The sequence below is a fragment of the Mus pahari genome, chromosome 17 (assembly GCF_900095145.1).
Source record: "Mus pahari chromosome 17, PAHARI_EIJ_v1.1, whole genome shotgun sequence".
NCBI classification, from domain to species: Eukaryota; Metazoa; Chordata; class Mammalia; order Rodentia; family Muridae; genus Mus; species Mus pahari.
In genome coordinates this window covers 62,718,559-62,734,097 of record NC_034606.1, presented here as the reverse complement: position 1 = coordinate 62,734,097, position 15,539 = coordinate 62,718,559, and the positions used below count along the sequence as shown (strand labels likewise).

General features: G+C 48.0%; 2 protein-coding genes across 3 annotated transcripts in view; one reads left to right on the top strand and one right to left on the bottom strand.

Annotated features, from left to right (window-relative positions):
- Positions 1–217: 217 nt before the first annotated feature.
- Asb8 (ankyrin repeat and SOCS box containing 8) lies at positions 218–10,665 on the top strand. Of its 2 annotated transcripts, none has more exons than XM_021216982.2 (4): positions 218–306; positions 2,561–2,720; positions 3,769–3,873; positions 8,833–9,884. In XM_021216982.2, exons 2-4 carry the CDS (start codon positions 2,592–2,594, stop codon positions 9,463–9,465), a joined length of 867 nt encoding a protein of 288 aa, XP_021072641.1. In that variant the 5' UTR covers positions 218–306; positions 2,561–2,591; the 3' UTR covers positions 9,466–9,884. The 2 variants fall into 2 exon arrangements, with proteins under 2 accessions (XP_021072641.1, XP_029386984.1); XM_029531124.1 differs by having other exon boundaries at positions 228–306; positions 2,557–2,720; positions 8,833–10,665.
- Positions 10,666–13,038: 2,373 nt separating this feature from the next.
- Pfkm (phosphofructokinase, muscle) overlaps positions 13,039–15,539 on the bottom strand; it is a 24,181-nt gene continuing 21,680 nt past the window's right edge. The window contains exons 20-23 of the mRNA XM_029547875.1: positions 15,339–15,470; positions 13,980–14,079; positions 13,789–13,894; positions 13,039–13,574 (exon numbers count right to left, since the gene is read on the bottom strand). Coding sequence (XP_029403735.1) covers positions 13,430–13,574; positions 13,789–13,894; positions 13,980–14,079; positions 15,339–15,470 — 483 coding nt within the window. The 3' untranslated portion in view covers positions 13,039–13,429. The remainder of the gene's footprint in view (positions 13,575–13,788; positions 13,895–13,979; positions 14,080–15,338; positions 15,471–15,539) is intronic.

The following is a 15,539-nucleotide window of genomic DNA, read 5'->3' as shown; positions in this document are numbered from 1 at the left end:
TTAAGAATAAGCTTAAAATTCGGGATTTTCCTCCACCATTGGACCAGGGCAGGAGGCCAGAAGCTAGGGGTGAGCGATCGCGCCCACGCCCTATAGGCAGCGACAGGGGAAAGCGGCCTTAGGAAAGTTTAAGCCCTGTCGCCTTGCAGTCTGCGCAGGCGCACTCGGCTCGCTCACACTGGCCTGCGCGCAGGCGCCCACGCACTCGGCCGGCTTGCGCTGTAAACCCGGGGCTGATGCGAGTCGCTTCTGCTTCCGGGTCACGCCTTGACAGCGGCTTCCCGGACCGATCTGCCCCGCGGCTTGGTGAGTGCGGCCGGGAGTGCGGGACGGTGTGAAGCCAGCCTCCCTCCCACCCCCCGGCCGGTGCTTCGCAGCCTGTGACCGCCCCTTAGCCGCCTGCCCGGCCTGTGTGCCTCCAGACCCGGCCACCGCTCCCGGTCTTGGCGGGGGGCTGGTCGGCGCCCTGGGGTGCAGGCTGAGGCTCGAACCCGGGGCTCTCCGGGATTGCTGCGAGCGCCCCGGGGTCCCTGCCGCAAGGGACGCCGCAGCCCTGGCCTTTGCTGCCCAGGCCCCTGCCCCTCTCCGTCCGTCCGTCCGTCTGTCAGTCCGTCCAGACCCGGCAGCTGTGAGCTTCCAGCTGTCGGCGTCCTGGGATTGGGAGCCTCCGGGCCAGGCAGGCCAAGGGTCACCTCGGGGGGCGAGGCCGGAGCTGACCCAGAGCAGGGTCTGATGGGTCTGTTGAGTGTATTTGTGCATTGCTTTAAAAAAAAAAAAAAAAAGTTTTCTGTACATTCCATAGGAGGGAGGAGAAAAAACAGGGCATGGAGCAAATGAGTCACAGCTGAGGAAAGGACCCACCTGGGGTCAGTTTGCAGGGTTGCTGGCCCGCGGGCCACGGGGAAGTTGATTATCTTGATCTATCCTGACAGCAGATGCTGTCCTTGCTGAAGGCACACAGTTTCACCTGGAGCTTCAAGGTAGTTTAAGACTTCTTAGCCTGGAAGCCAGGAACGCCGGTAAAATGAGTGCGGGGTTTAGTGCCATCTGCTTAATGTACCAGAAACTTAACACAGTCACATCAGGTCAAGCCTTCCGCTTTAGAAAGCTTGGTCTTTGTCCGCTCTGTCCAACACCATTGCTGAAACCCGGACTATATATACCTTTGCGCCCTCTCCCCGACCCCATCCATGGCTTTTTTTTGTCCCCTTTGATACAAAGTTTAAGAAAAAACAGGATTTGCTGAATTCTAAGCAACCACTACATAGCCATACCCACAGCCTCATATACCTTCAGTAGCTGTAAATGGCTACTGATTAGCAAAAAGAAACGACTAGAGTTTATACTGCATTATCGAATGTATAAAGGGATAACCCATCACAAAAGCAAATATATATTACAAAATTATTAAAAATATCTTTCAGATTTGCACTTCTTAGTAGTTGCATGTGTAATTAGAAACAATTAGTAGGTTCTCCAGTAAAAGCTTTTGCTTCTGAGCCACACCCTGACAGCAACTTACCTAACCCAGGGGTTTGGTGAGTTCCATCCTGGGTGCTCGATGCTGTGGTGCCAAGTCAAATATGGATTTAACAAATTTATATTGAGGACCAGCATGTGCCAGGCACTACTTAACCCTCCCATTACTCTTAAGCCGGGCGTGGTGGCACACACCTTTAATCTCAGCACTTGGGAGGCAGAGAGGCAGGCGGATTTCTGAGTTCGAGGCCAGCCTGGCCTACAAAGTGAGTTCCAGGACAGCCAGGGCTATACAGAGAAACCCTGTCTCGAAAAAAAAAAAGTTTTTATTTTAAATCTGCTTATTACCCAGAACTGAAAGTATTTTTTTATTGGCTTGAAGTTTTATAGATTAGTGTTGATTCCAGCGTGGTTATATGCTTACTTTCCCCCTTAATCTAGAATGTTACCTTAGTTCTTGTTTTTTTTTTCTCTTTTGAATATTTGAAAATATTTCACAGATGACTTATCATCAAGATAGGTTTATTCCATTGCCTCCCGTTCCACACAGGTATCACACATTTTCATAGTCTGTCAAGCAGCCAGTATTTGTTAAATATCTACGTTGTATGAGATGTGGTGGCTAGCTTTACTGAGCAGAGGAGACAGAGAAACAATGATAAGTGCATACATATATTGTAAGACAGGGGTGTTAGGGACCTGAAGGTGCTGCCAATAAAAAAAATAACAAAAGTTCAGAGCAGTAAGAGAGCGTTGTGTCCTCTTCAGCCTTCAGGGACTCCTTGCTAGCCTTGAAAGCCGTGTCGCGCTCCAGGAGGGTCATAGAACCTGACCCCTTGGGGGGATTTTGTCCTAGTCAAATGAGAGAGTAGAATGTGGGACCCAAGGGTCAAAATGTCCAGGTTTGCTTAACATCCTAACAATTGTTATAGCCTAGTGCCTTACTATCCCAAGAGATGACACCGATTAGTCACTGATGTTCTTGGAATCTGTTTTTATAGTGGGAACCCCCCCCCCCCAAAAAAAATGCTTACCCGTAAGAAGAGGTAAGGTACTGTACATGTCTACTTTGTTCAGGCAGTTTGGAGCATGTGAACCCACTCTGAGCCTTGATGAGTTCCAGCATGTGGTATATTATGCAGAGCATTCAGAGCAAATATTCCCTCTCCGAACGCCTGATCCGAACCATCGCTGCCATCCGCTCCTTCCCACATGACAACGTAGAGGACCTCATCAGGGGGGTGAGTGGGCTGCTGCTGGCAGAGCGGGCCTCTGAGGGAGCGGGGTGGAGGGGCGGGGTGGAGGTGCGGTGGGTTGGGAGGGATGGGGTCCCTGCTAATGTAGCCTTGGTTTAGCACATGCTCTGTGCTCATCGGTGGTTTTAGCCTGTTTATTAAAACATGTTCTCCCCAGTTACGCTTCACCTGCTTTCTCCCTTCACAACATGTATCTAGACACCCCTCCTCTCAGGGTTTGGTTTTGTAAAATCTGTGTACTTTGAAGAGAAGTAGCAGGGTAATGTTTTAGAACATGTAACTATGTAACTATGTAGTTACTCTGCATCTCATGGTTTAGAACAACTTGAGAATCCTCTCTCAGTCCAGTTCTGTAAGTGCTTCAGAGCTGTACCCCTGCCAAGGAAGGTGTGCGGACGGCTCGCTCTCAGCAGAGCAGGGTCGGAAGACTCAGGGTAGGAACTTCCTTGTGTTCTAATCCCAGCCCCGCTGCTGAGTCACCGGGCTCTGGTTTGAAAGCCGTACTTTGAATCTTATCGGACAGAATGGTGCTGAGACACAGGCTGCCTGCCTTGAAGAGTCTACAAACAGAACATTAAGATGGCCTCATAGTTGGTGAGGGTCATTTGTTGGATTACAAAAAAGAGCCAAAGTTCCGGCCTTGGTCTGACAGACTCATTTTTATGACTTTCAGAGCATGGTGGCCATAGACAGTAGGTAGATGGTCTTTTTGTCCAGGTGGCCATTTTGGCCGACTGTGTTGTAGAGAAACTTAGTGGCTTAGTCTGGGGAACTATGTGTGTGCCTGGTGCCTGAGGAAGGGGTGTTAGGAATCAAACCTGGGTCCTTCACAAGAACAAGTGCTCTTAACCACGGAGCCAACTCTCCAGCCCCTGCTCCAGGGAACTAACTTCCTTTTCTTCCTCTTCCATATACCCCTGGTTTGAGGATTGGGCCTCATTACTAGAGTATTAGGTACTCACAGTTAGGCATAGTCAGGCTTAGGACTCCCCTCTCCACTCAGTCAGTTCTGTCTTCGAACTCCTTCCCACAGGGAGCAGACGTGAACTGCACGCATGGCACACTGAAGCCCCTGCACTGTGCCTGCATGGTGTCCGACGCCGACTGCGTAGAGCTCCTCCTGGAGAAGGGAGCGGAGGTGAGTGACATTTTTAATGCTTCTGCACACAAGTCATAAAGACTCGGCCCTCATGTTCTCTCTGCACCTTCCAGCTTACTTTGTAACCCATGGTGACATTAGCATTTATGCTACCTAAGCAAGGTGTAACCATGAACCCATATGATTCCAAGGTGATTCTTCATATCCCTTTGCCTTTCTTATTTTCCTTTCACTTAAGCTGACATGGCTCCCGGAAGGCGTTTGCTTTCTTTCCTTCCCTGCCTACCTCCCAGGTTGGTCATGTTTCCGTTGCCCCTCTCCTGTTGACTATCCAGTTACAGGAGTACAGAGGCTCCTCGGCTCTGATTAATTTTAAGCCCCGTGAGACATATGAGATTCTGTAGAGGATCGCGGCGGGGCTATCCATTCCTCGCGATATGGTCACTTGTGGGGTGTTTGCCTTTCCCACTAGCTAGTTTTAGCATAGCTTGATTTTATTGTCTTTATAATGGATCTTAAGATAAAAATCCAAATTTAATTTTTGAAAGTAGCCTCTTGGTATTGGCATGAAGCCGTATAAGGTAAAGGATGATTAGAAGAATAGATTCTGAGCCAGGAATGATGGGTAAATATTCACCTATAATCCCAGCACAGGGAGGGCTGAGTTGGACGGACTCTTAAGTTGGACGCCAACTTGGATATATAACAAGATTTTATCTGAAGCTGACAATTCCTCGTCCCCAAAAGGACTTTGGAACCAGATTTCATGGATTCCAATTCCAAGACAAGCGCTTGCAGTTGTGTGACCTTGAATGTATTCCATAAACCCTTTTGCCTCATCTATAAAAGGGGTGTGTAGGGCAGGAGAGAGATGGCTCAATGGTTAAGAACACCTACTGCTCTTCCAAAGGTCCTGAGTTCAAATCCCAGCAACCACATGGTGGCTCACAACCATCCATAATGAGATCTGGCACCCTTTTCTGGAGTGTCTGAAGACAGCGACAGTGTACTTATATATAGTAAATAAATCTTTATTAAAAAAAAGAAATAAAAGGGGTGTGTAATAAGGTTGAAAGTTTGGATTGCTGGCTTGCAGCCGATAAGTAAACACATGACAAATTAATGTGGCAAGTTTGTCAGTGAGCAGTTCTGAAAGTGACATATGCTGAGGTGACAAGCCATCAAGCCAGTGTGAAGTCCCAAACACACTGGACAATAAGCCGAAGAACCCAGTCCGACCATAGCACCTCCATACAGCCATGATGTTCTGTCTATAAGTTTGTGATTAAACAAACTAGTTATAGATATAGCTAGTCTATAATGTTATGATTGACCTCTTTGCAATGTAAATGACCCTAAAGTGAAAAACTAGTTATATCCTGAATGATTAATACCAGTGACCAGAGTGAAAAGTGAGGGTTAACAAAATAAAATGGTTAACTCATTAAATGGTTTGGTTTTGCTTTAGTGCATTGTATGGTATGATGGTTTGAATAGGTATGGCCCCATAGATTCTTGTGTTTGAATGCTTGGCCCATGGAGAGTGACATTATTTGGTGGTGTTACAGGAAATATGTCTCTGTGTAGGAGGGCTTTGAGGTCTCATATGTTCAAGCTAGGCTTAGTATAAAACACAGCAGTCCCCTCCTGCTGCCTGTGCATCAAGATGTAGCGCTCTCTGCTCCTTCTCTAGCACCATGTCTGCCTGGATGCTGCCATGCTTCCCACCATGATAATGTACTAAACCTCTGAAATTATAAGCCAGCCCCAATTAAATAGTTTCCTTTATAAGAGTTTCCTTGTATCTCTACACAGCAGTGGAAACCAAACTAAGACAGGAGTTGGTACCAGGACTGGGGTATGCTGTGATTAGGCCTGGCCATGCTTTTGTTTGGAAGAATGTGGATTCGGGGACTGTGGGTTAGGAAGGCAGTGGAATGTGTAACTGTGGCTTAATGAACCATCCTAGCACGAGCAAAGCAAACCATTGTACTGAGGGTGATTTCAACTATGAGGGCGGCTCAAGGGGCTTCAGAGGAGAAAAATGATAGTGTGTCACCAAGAGGTCGTTCTTAGGATAATTTGGTGAAAAACGGGGCTGCTTTTACCCTTGTCTGGAAGAGTCTGTCTGAGGCTAAAGTGAAGAGATTTATATTGGATTAGCAAACAAAACCTCAGACCAGACCAGCCTCAGCATGGAAGCTCTGGTTCTGAAGGACATTCTGATGAAGCGTAGCAAGCTTAGAAAGGAAGAGGGAAAATGTATCGTTTAGGATCAAAAGGACACCAGGGAGTGGGGTGGAGCTAAATTTTGTGTTCAAGGAGATTAATAGGTTAAAGATATCAGATGGAATTAAGGGAGTGGTGACCTTGGGACAAGATCCCACCAAGCTAAACTTCCGTCCTGTGAAAAGGAAACGCTTATAGAAATCCCAACACTCTGGAGACAGGCAAGCAGATCTCTGAGTTCAAGGTCAGTCTACAGAGCCAAGGTCAGTCCAGGACAGCCAAGCTGAAGGAGCTAGAAAAGAGAAAGCTGGTGATAATGTAATAGAAAAAGGGGGTCATGTTCCAGCCCCCAGGAAAGCAGCAGAGCTCGGCAGCTTGGCAATGTGGCTCTGGGTTTAGAGTCGAGTAGAAGGGGTTACTGGGACAGCTGATGCTGGTTAGCTAGAAGCAGAGATTAGTGGTGATTAAGAAGAGACCAGCATCTCTGAGGCGAAATTTTTTTAAAGATTGATTTATTTATGTATATGAGTACACTGTAGCTGTCTTGATGGTTGTGAACCTTCATCTGGTTGTTGGGAATTGAATTTAGGACCTCTGCTTACTCTGGTCAACCCCGCACAGTCTCTGCTCTCTCTGACCCAAAGATTTATTTATTTTTATAAATAAGTACACTGACCAGGCAGTGGTGGCACACGCCTTTAATCCCAGCACTTGGGAGGCAGAGGCAGGTGGATTTCTGAGTTTGAGGCCAGCCTGATCTACAGAGTGAGTTCTAGGACAGCCAGACTACACAGAGAAACCCTGCCTCGAAAAAATTAACTAACTAAATGCACTGTAGTTGTCTTCAGACACACCAGAAGAGGGCGTCAGATCTCATTTCAGGTGGTTGTGAGCCACCATGTGGTTTCTGGGAATTTAACTCAGGACCTTTAGAAGAGCAGTCAGTGCTCTTACCTGCTGAGCCATCTCACCAGCCCAAGGTGAAATCTTCTGGGAAGTGTTTTCTGAGAGCACAGAGGCTGTGTTCCAGAGATAGCCAAGGTTGCACCTCGTGCTGCAGCTGGGCTTGGTAATGTGTAAGAGTCACCCAGGTGGTACTGGTTTTGAAGGCATGAAGGGGCCATGAAGAGCAGCTGAGGCTCTGCACTGTGAGAGGCCATTGGTGAAGGTGCAGCCTCTGTCTTACTTTACAGCCTATGGCTGAAGGGGTCATGCAAAGGAGTTGAGGCGTGGCATCATGAAGAGAGCCTATGAGACGCTATTGGTAAAGTCTAGTTGAAGCAGAAGACTCCAGTATATTGTAGATGCCAGTACCATGGGATGATCACCAAGAACAGCAGCAGCAGTGGAGTGGCTCAGCCTGAGTCTAGAGTGCTACAGAGGGCAGAGCTGGATGACTGACCCGAGCCCTTTGGAGGAGCCCAGATCATATGTGGGAAACATAGGAACAAGAAGCTGTAAAGTTGAAGTTCCTTTGGAGACCCCAAGATGTTAGAGATGCCAGAGCCATGGGATATCTGCTGAGGAAAGCTGCTAACAGGGAGTGGAATCAATCCAAGAAAAAGAGCTGTGTTACAATCAACAAGGCTGAAAGAAGATGGAGAGGCAGAGTTTGGTGTTTGCTCAGCCGGTGTTTGGTCTTGCTTTGGTTCTGTATTTCCTCACTATAACATTTGGAATGGTAATGTATATCCTGTGATGTTAGAAGTATGTGATCGGCTTTTTGATTTTGATATTAGAGAGGATTACAGTTAAGAGATTGCATGAATCTCAGAACATACTTTGAACTTTAGACTTTTAATTTTAAGCATTGCTGAGACGGCGATAGACTATGGGGACTTCTGAAGTTGGGGTAAATGCATATTGCATTGTGTTATGGATACAAGCCTATATGGGGGCCAGGGAATGGAATGTGGTGGCTTGAATAGGTTTGGTCCCCTTAGACTCATGTATCTGAATGCTTGGCTCAGAGAGAGTGGCATTATTAGGAGGTGTGGCCTTGGTGGAGGAAGTTCATCTCTTGTGTTTTGAGGTTCCATAAATGTTCAAACTATGTTTAGTATAAAGCACAGTAGGCTCCTCCTGCTGCCTGTGCATCGAGATGTAGAACTCACAGCTCCTTCCCCAGCACCATCAGCACCATGTCTGCCCGGACATCGCCGTGCTTCCACCAACCTCTGACACTGTAAATCAGCCCCAGTGGGATGAGTTTCCTTGGTTATGGTGTCTCCTCACAGCCATGGAAACCCAAACTAAGACCTGGGGTGTGAAGGAGCTCTTAGGCCCTCCGTGAACTAGGACTTGGAGATGATGATAGTTTGAGTGAGGCGGCTGCTACCCCGGCACTGGGAGTTTGTGCTCTTCCTGCCAGTGAGGTCATCTGAGTCTCTGTGGGGCTAAAAGCACAACAAAGTGAAAGGACTGAGTTCTGTCATTTTTCCTTCTGGTTTCCATTAATCACACATAAGCATCAGGGTAGAATAATGCTGAATTTCTCTCAGAGCAGTAGTGCAGACTTGGACTTCATCCTTCCTTCCTCCTTCCCTGCCCAGGTGGGCACTGGTTAGCCTGATAGCTGGCCGAGGTCAGACAGTTCTCTACTGTCCCTCATCTCATCTTGCTCACTTGCAGGGAATTAATTGCACACTCCCGCATTGTTGAGAGCATTGCATGACAAAGGCGGTGGGAGAATAAGTACAGGACTCTCCCACAGCCTCTCCCTTCTCCCAGTACCCGGCCCAGTGTAAAATAGCCCCTTCCTTTCTGCAGGTCAATGCCCTGGATGGTTACAACCGAACGGCCCTCCACTATGCAGCAGAGAAAGATGAGGCTTGTGTGGAGGTCCTATTGGAGTATGGCGCAAACCCCAATGCACTGGACGGCAACAGAGACACCCCGCTTCACTGGGCAGCCTTTAAGAACAATGCTGAGTGTGTGCGGGCTCTCCTGGAGAGCGGGGCCTCGGTCAATGCCCTGGATTACAACAACGATACGCCGCTCAGCTGGGCTGCCATGAAGGGAAATCTTGAGAGTATCAGCATCCTCCTTGATTATGGTGCTGAGGTCAGAGTCATCAACTTAAAAGGCCAGACACCCATCTCCCGCCTGGTGGCTCTGCTAGTGAGAGGACTTGGAACAGAGAAAGAAGACTCCTGTTTTGAGCTCCTCCATAGAGCTGTCGGACAGTTTGAATTAAGGAAAAATGGCATCATGCCCCGAGAAGTGACCAAAGACCAGCAGCTGTGTGAAAAACTGACTGTGTTGTGCTCAGCACCCGGGACACTTAAAACGCTCGCCCGCTACGCTGTGCGCCGTAGCCTGGGTCTCCAGTACCTGCCCGACGCAGTGAAGGGTCTCCCACTGCCAGCATCTTTGAAGGACTACCTGTTACTCTTGGAGTAGCCTGGAGGAGGCATTGCTGCCATCATGCAGACGGCTCTGGGTGAGGCTTTCTTGCAATCCTCTTTGTTGTGGAACACAGAAAAGAAGGTGTTCCTGCTGTGTGGTTTATAGATTTGAGGCAACACCATAACAGTGATGTATGCATCGCCTCCCCTCCCATCCCAAGCAACCAAACCAAAAACATTTCCCTCACCTCTGTTTGCTGTGTTATTGCTTAGTTGCTTTTTTATATTCAGCTCTGCAAAAGTCTTCCCCAAGTCCCTTAGGACACTTTAGTCACCAGTGTAACCCCATTTCCTAGGAAGATGTCTAGTTCTTAGAGTGTACAGTTCCCTTCGGGGCCGTGGTGTAGCACGGTGACAGAGTTGCTTCTGAAAAGTTCTAGTTGATGTGACGGTTAACAAATTCACACCCCAGTTAACAAGAATTATGTTCCAAGGATGAGTGCTTGAACTTCAGGTGGGGTATAGACACAGAATTTGGCATTCAGGAGCACTTCCATATGGTACCCAGGGGCTAGTTATCCAGTAGTTGGGACTTCACGGGGATACCTGACTGCTCCCCTTAAAAAGAGACACGAATTCCCAGCAGTCCCAGAATTGCCAGGCCATCCTTCTGATGTGGCTCTTTCCCTGAAAACTCCTTTACATTAATGAGCTGAGCAAGCATCCCAGCATCCCGCACCTCGGATAAAGGTCTCTCTGGTAGGGTGGAGGGTGGGTGGGCTGAGCAAGCATCCCAGCATCCCACACCTCAGATGAAGGTCTCTCTAGTAGGGTGGAGGGTGGGTGGGCCGCACGGCCCTTTCCACAGAGCTTCATTCCTTACAAGTCCGCAAATTTTTTTTGTTTTTGTTTTTTTCCTATTCTCTTGGAACCTTTGCTTTTTTATTGAGCTATAGAAAATGGTGGGGTAAGTGGAGCTGGGGATGGAATACAAAAGGGGTTCTTCGGAACTGGCCTGCCTACCCTAAAAAGCCCCATTTCTGTGAACAATGCTCTTCTTTTTCGTGTTCTTAAACTAGATGAAGTTGATTTTGACCTTAAGTGATCTGTATGCAAGTTGGAAAGCACTTTTTAAAAAGCTGGCTGGAGACTACACCCAAATGAATAGGACCTTCTGACGCAGCTAACTCAAAAAAACGTGCGCCTGCTTTGGTTCTTTCTGTTGCTGGGGTTTGCTCATTTGAAAAAAGAATAAATAATTCTAAAAGCAAATTTGGCCACTTCCAGTTTCTACTTTTCCCTGCTTCCCCTTCTGCCCACTTAGAAGAAATTGCTCGGCTCTTCAGCCTTTCCTTCTCCTCCCCACAAGTGATCGTGGACATGAGTGATCAGGAGAGTGAGGGCATAGTGCACAGAAAGCCTCCACTTCCCTCAGAGTCCCCTACCCCAGGGCATAGTGCACAGAAAGCCTCCACTTCCATGGGTCCCCTACATCACATAAGAGAGATGCTACAAGTCAAGTCTCCAAGGCTGAGATTCAGTACTGTAGGCAGCACCTCTTAGCCTAATAGGCAAATTAAATGCTAAAGCCCAACTCTACCCACCAAGACTGAATTGTTCAGAATGGAACCTGGCACCGCCATTCTGAAAGGCAGCCAGGCACATTCTGCTCTTCATTGTGCTTGGGAATCACAGACGATGCCCTTTCCCTTCTCATGGTTGACACTTGGGTACTTGGGAACAAGACGTTTTGTCTGCATGGGCTCCATGTTTCTCAGTTGCTTCCTAATGACAGTCAATGGCTAGTAATGCATCCAGAAGTCACAGTCTCACAGGCCTTTGACTTTGGGAGTGTACTTAGTAGGTTGTTTTTCTTCCTAAAGGGTCGTTGTCTACATTTGTTTTCAGATTTTTTTTTTTTTTTTTAATTTTTGAGGATTGGCCTGTTCCCTTTTAAAAAAAAAAAAAAAAAAGGTTTATTTTTATGTATGTGAGTACACTATAGCTGTTCTGATGGTTGTAAGTCATCATGTGGTTGCTGAGAATGAAGGCTGCTCGCTCCAGCCTAAAGATTTATTTATTATTATACATAAGTACACTGTAGCTGACTTCAGACACATCAGAAGAGGGCATCAGATCTCATTACTGGTGGTTATGAGTCACCATGCCGCTGCTGGGATTTGAATTCAGGACCTTAGGAAGAGCAGTCAGTGCTCTTAACTGCTGAGCCATCTCTCCATCTCTCCTGAACCCCCCTCTCCCCACCTGCCCCTCCCCAATTTCCTTCTCCTACTCTGTGTAGTTGGTCGGGCTTGGGTAGTGTGTGAGGAGCAGAATGGCTTCAAGATCAGCTTGACTAGTTAAGGGCACTTGCTCTTGGAGAGGACCCGGGCTTAGTTCCCAGCACCCATGTGGTGGTTCAGAACTGTCTATAGTTCCAGTTCCAGGGGATCTGACACCCTCTTCTAACCTCTGTGGGCAGCAGGCATGTATGTGGTACACATACTGACAAGCAGGCAAAACACTCATGCACATTACACATAAAGTAAATATTAAAAAAAAATATTTTGAAACAGGGTTTCTCTGTGTAGCCCTGGCTGTCCTGGAACTCACTCTGTAGACCAGGCTGGCCTCAAACTCATAGAGATCACCTGCTTCTACCTCCTGAGTATTGGAATTAAAGGTGCCACCACACCTGGCTTAAAACATATGATCAGTTTGACTCCCAGTTTTGTGAGACTCTAAAATCTCGACCTGAATCACTCTGGACAATGTCCTCACCTCTGAAGGGGGTTGTCAGCACTCCCTTCATGAAGCTGTTTTGGGGATTCAATGGTAACATGTAGAATGCCTAGCACAGTACTTGGTGTTTAATGTTATTTTCTTTCACCTTTCGAGAATGCCAGTGAGCACTAACTCAGACTCTGGCAACAGCCCATTTAGAACTGCTAAAAAGGTTGTAAGGTAGTACCTCAGACAGCCAGATCCCTATTACAAGACTCTAAGTGTCTTTCCTGCTTCAGCAGGGGAGGAGGAGGCTGTATGGATTGGAAGAAATAGGCATATGTGCAGCTGAGAGTCACAGTCTGGTGTGACTAATCTTCACCTCAAATTAAAAATAGGGCATGCTCCTGTCAACCTGGGGTACAGTTTACAGTATAGGAAGCCCATCCTTCAGTAAAGAGGATGCAGCTTCTGTTGTGGAACAGAAGACAGATCTCAGCTAAGTACGATTTGACATCCTTCTGAAATATGTATTCCAACCAACAACACAGGTTCAGCACCGGTGTCTCTGCTGTCCAGGCTTACAAAATGCACATGTCTTCCCCGAAAAGGATCTGTCAGAACCATGCTGATTTGAGCAGAGATTGTGGGATGGCTAGGAGAAGTGAGACTGGGTAATGGGTATGTGACCAAGAAATAAACCATCACTTCATGCTCGGAGACAGGCACATACGATAGAGGGACTAGTGGGAGAGGAAGCTGAGGGTCAGTCCCGTGTTCTGGGTACACCAAGGTGAGCAGCAAGAAGAAGTGCACAGGACAGTCATGAATGCTGCTCTCCGGGGAGGGACACAGGGCTGATATCACAGTCCCTGTGGGGAGATAATAACAAGAGCACCCAAAACACAGTGGCCAGCTGGCATTTATTAGTGTAGTTACACTTCATCACTGTGGTACGAGTAAAGGGACCTAAGACTCTTTGTTATTACAAAGAAATAAATAAAGCTTATTTTTAGGAAAACTCGAGTAGCTGAAATCTAGCGGTAGCACTAGAGACCCAGCCTGTGTGACTGATGAAGCTGGAGTGGGAGGGAGGAAGGACAGCCACCTAGGAGGGTCACTCACCGCCCCTCCGCCAGCTCCTGGCCACAGCTGATCCTGGTTGCAGGCATGGAGTACAGGGAAACCTAGCAGGGTGGGGGCTGGGCTAGAGCACTGAGAGGCCATGGACTCAGATCTACCGGGCTGTGAGCTGACTGTGATCAGATGGTCCTCCCCCCTCACTCCAAAGAGGCCTAGACCGCAGCTTCTCCAGACCGCTTCCTGGAAATGTGCTCCAGGTGGGCGTGGTCGGAGGTGTCCAGATCAATCTCGTACTTGGCTAGGATTTTGAGGATTGGCCTCAGCTTCAGCCACCACTGTTCTTTGGGGATTCGGTGCCTACAGAAAAATGAAGTAATGGTGAGGTGATGTTGCTGCACCCCAGTGAAGTTCTGCCAAAGGCCTATGGGAAGAAGGTGGGCAAAAGCGGCTGGAATGCCCACAGGTGGTACTACCCATAGGAAAGCACTGGAGACTATAAAAGGCCATGGAAAGTAGGGCTTGGCAGGGAGCAGAAGGGAGAAGGCGGTTCTAGAATGTAATAATGACTTACTCAAAATCTGTCTGGTCCTTCAGCTCAGTCACTGGCTGGAAGACCAGGGCCCTCTTACGCATCCCCAGAACGCAGCCCGAGTCAGGGGTGTTGGCAAAGATCCGTCCTGGAATAAAGGATGGTCAGTTACTCTATCAACTGAGGAGTGGACCTCTGGAGAGGGAAGGGGCTCACCCTCCTGCCCCACATACCATTACGGTAACTCTCCTTGATTTTCCCAGACATCCAATTCATAGCCTTAGCACCCATCTTAGTGGCAAAATTCCTGTCAAAGGGAGTTGGGCTTCCACCCTGAGGGAGAGAAAATCAGAAAACTCAGAGGACAGGATCCTGATGAAGTACAGATGTCTAAATATGCAAAAAGAATGGGCCTTGGGTTTACAGGACGGAAGTCAGACCATGGAAGGACATTCTGAGACATTGAAGGGACCCGAGGGGAGCTGGCCTGTGATCAAGCGCAGGGACAGTCAGTTAAAGGACATGGTAATCACATGGCTCTCCTCACTCCACAGGGCCAGATCCCATTTCAGTCTGTCTGCTTATTACTGTGGCAGCTTGGCAGTCACCAGCATCACTGATACAGAAATGTCCTCTGGAACCCAACCTAGCTGTTCTGGGGAGGACCTCAGACTAGTCTGTCAGTTTTTCTATGAACTAAGAGAAAGCAGGTAGAGAAGGAGGAGGGAGGTAGAAAAGGACATAGGAGTGTGTGTGTGTGTGTACATACATATCCATCCATCCAATAACACTCTGTTTCTGCAGAAGCTGCACCTTCCCTCAACCCAAGACATTGGGAATTCTTTGTGGGTAGAGGAACGTTGGTGCTTAAGAGGCATGAGCTGGGGTCATCTGGAACTGGTACCAGTCAGTAAGAGGCCTTTCCCCTGAAGCCCAGTTAGTTAAGAACAAGTGCCTACACTCGGTCCTCAGGCTCATGACGAAAGGGGAAGGTACGGTGGGAAAACCATCTTAAGTAGGCACACTTGGCTCTAATTCTCATCTGGTAAGTGGTGTTGAAAATGTTTTTCTCCCTGGACCCCCTCTTCCTCATCAGAATCACTGGTCCTCAACTGGAGATCCCCTGGGGGACATGTGTCTTCCGAGAGGTTTTGTTAGCATCGACAGGGAGGTTGACTGAGGTGATGTTAAGCTCCTACAGTGTACAGAGCAAAGTTCATAAAGTCCAAGCCAGGCTCAGAGTCTTTCTCTTAGCCTATGGACTAGGATGTCGCTCTCAACTACCACTCCAGACGTGATGCGCCTGCTGCCATGTGTACAGCCATGTGCCCTGCTATGACGATAATGGACTAAGCCTGAAAGTGCAAGCAAGCCCCTAATTAAATGCTTTCTTTTTATAAGAGTTGCCTTGGTCATGGTATCTCTTCACAGCAAAAGGACAGTGAGTAAGACAAGTTGTGTCTAAGATAAGGTTGTTTTGATGTTATGACCTAACCTTGTTCCACGGTAACCATGAGGTAACTGGGGCTATCCAGTGGGAACTCTTTGGCTTTTGGGGGCTCTGGTAACTGATGGGCTGGGAGTCTCATTACCTGCTGCATGTGGCCAAGCACGTTCTTCCTGCTGTCGAAGATGCCCTTCCCCTCCTCAGAGTACAGGTTGAAAATGAAGTCAGTAGTGTAGTTCTCATTGCATTTCTCATTCCTGCCAGGGAAACCAGAAGTCTATGAGTCCATCCCCCCACCCCCAGGGAATCCGGAAGTCTATGAGTCCATCCCTCCTCCCCCAGGGAA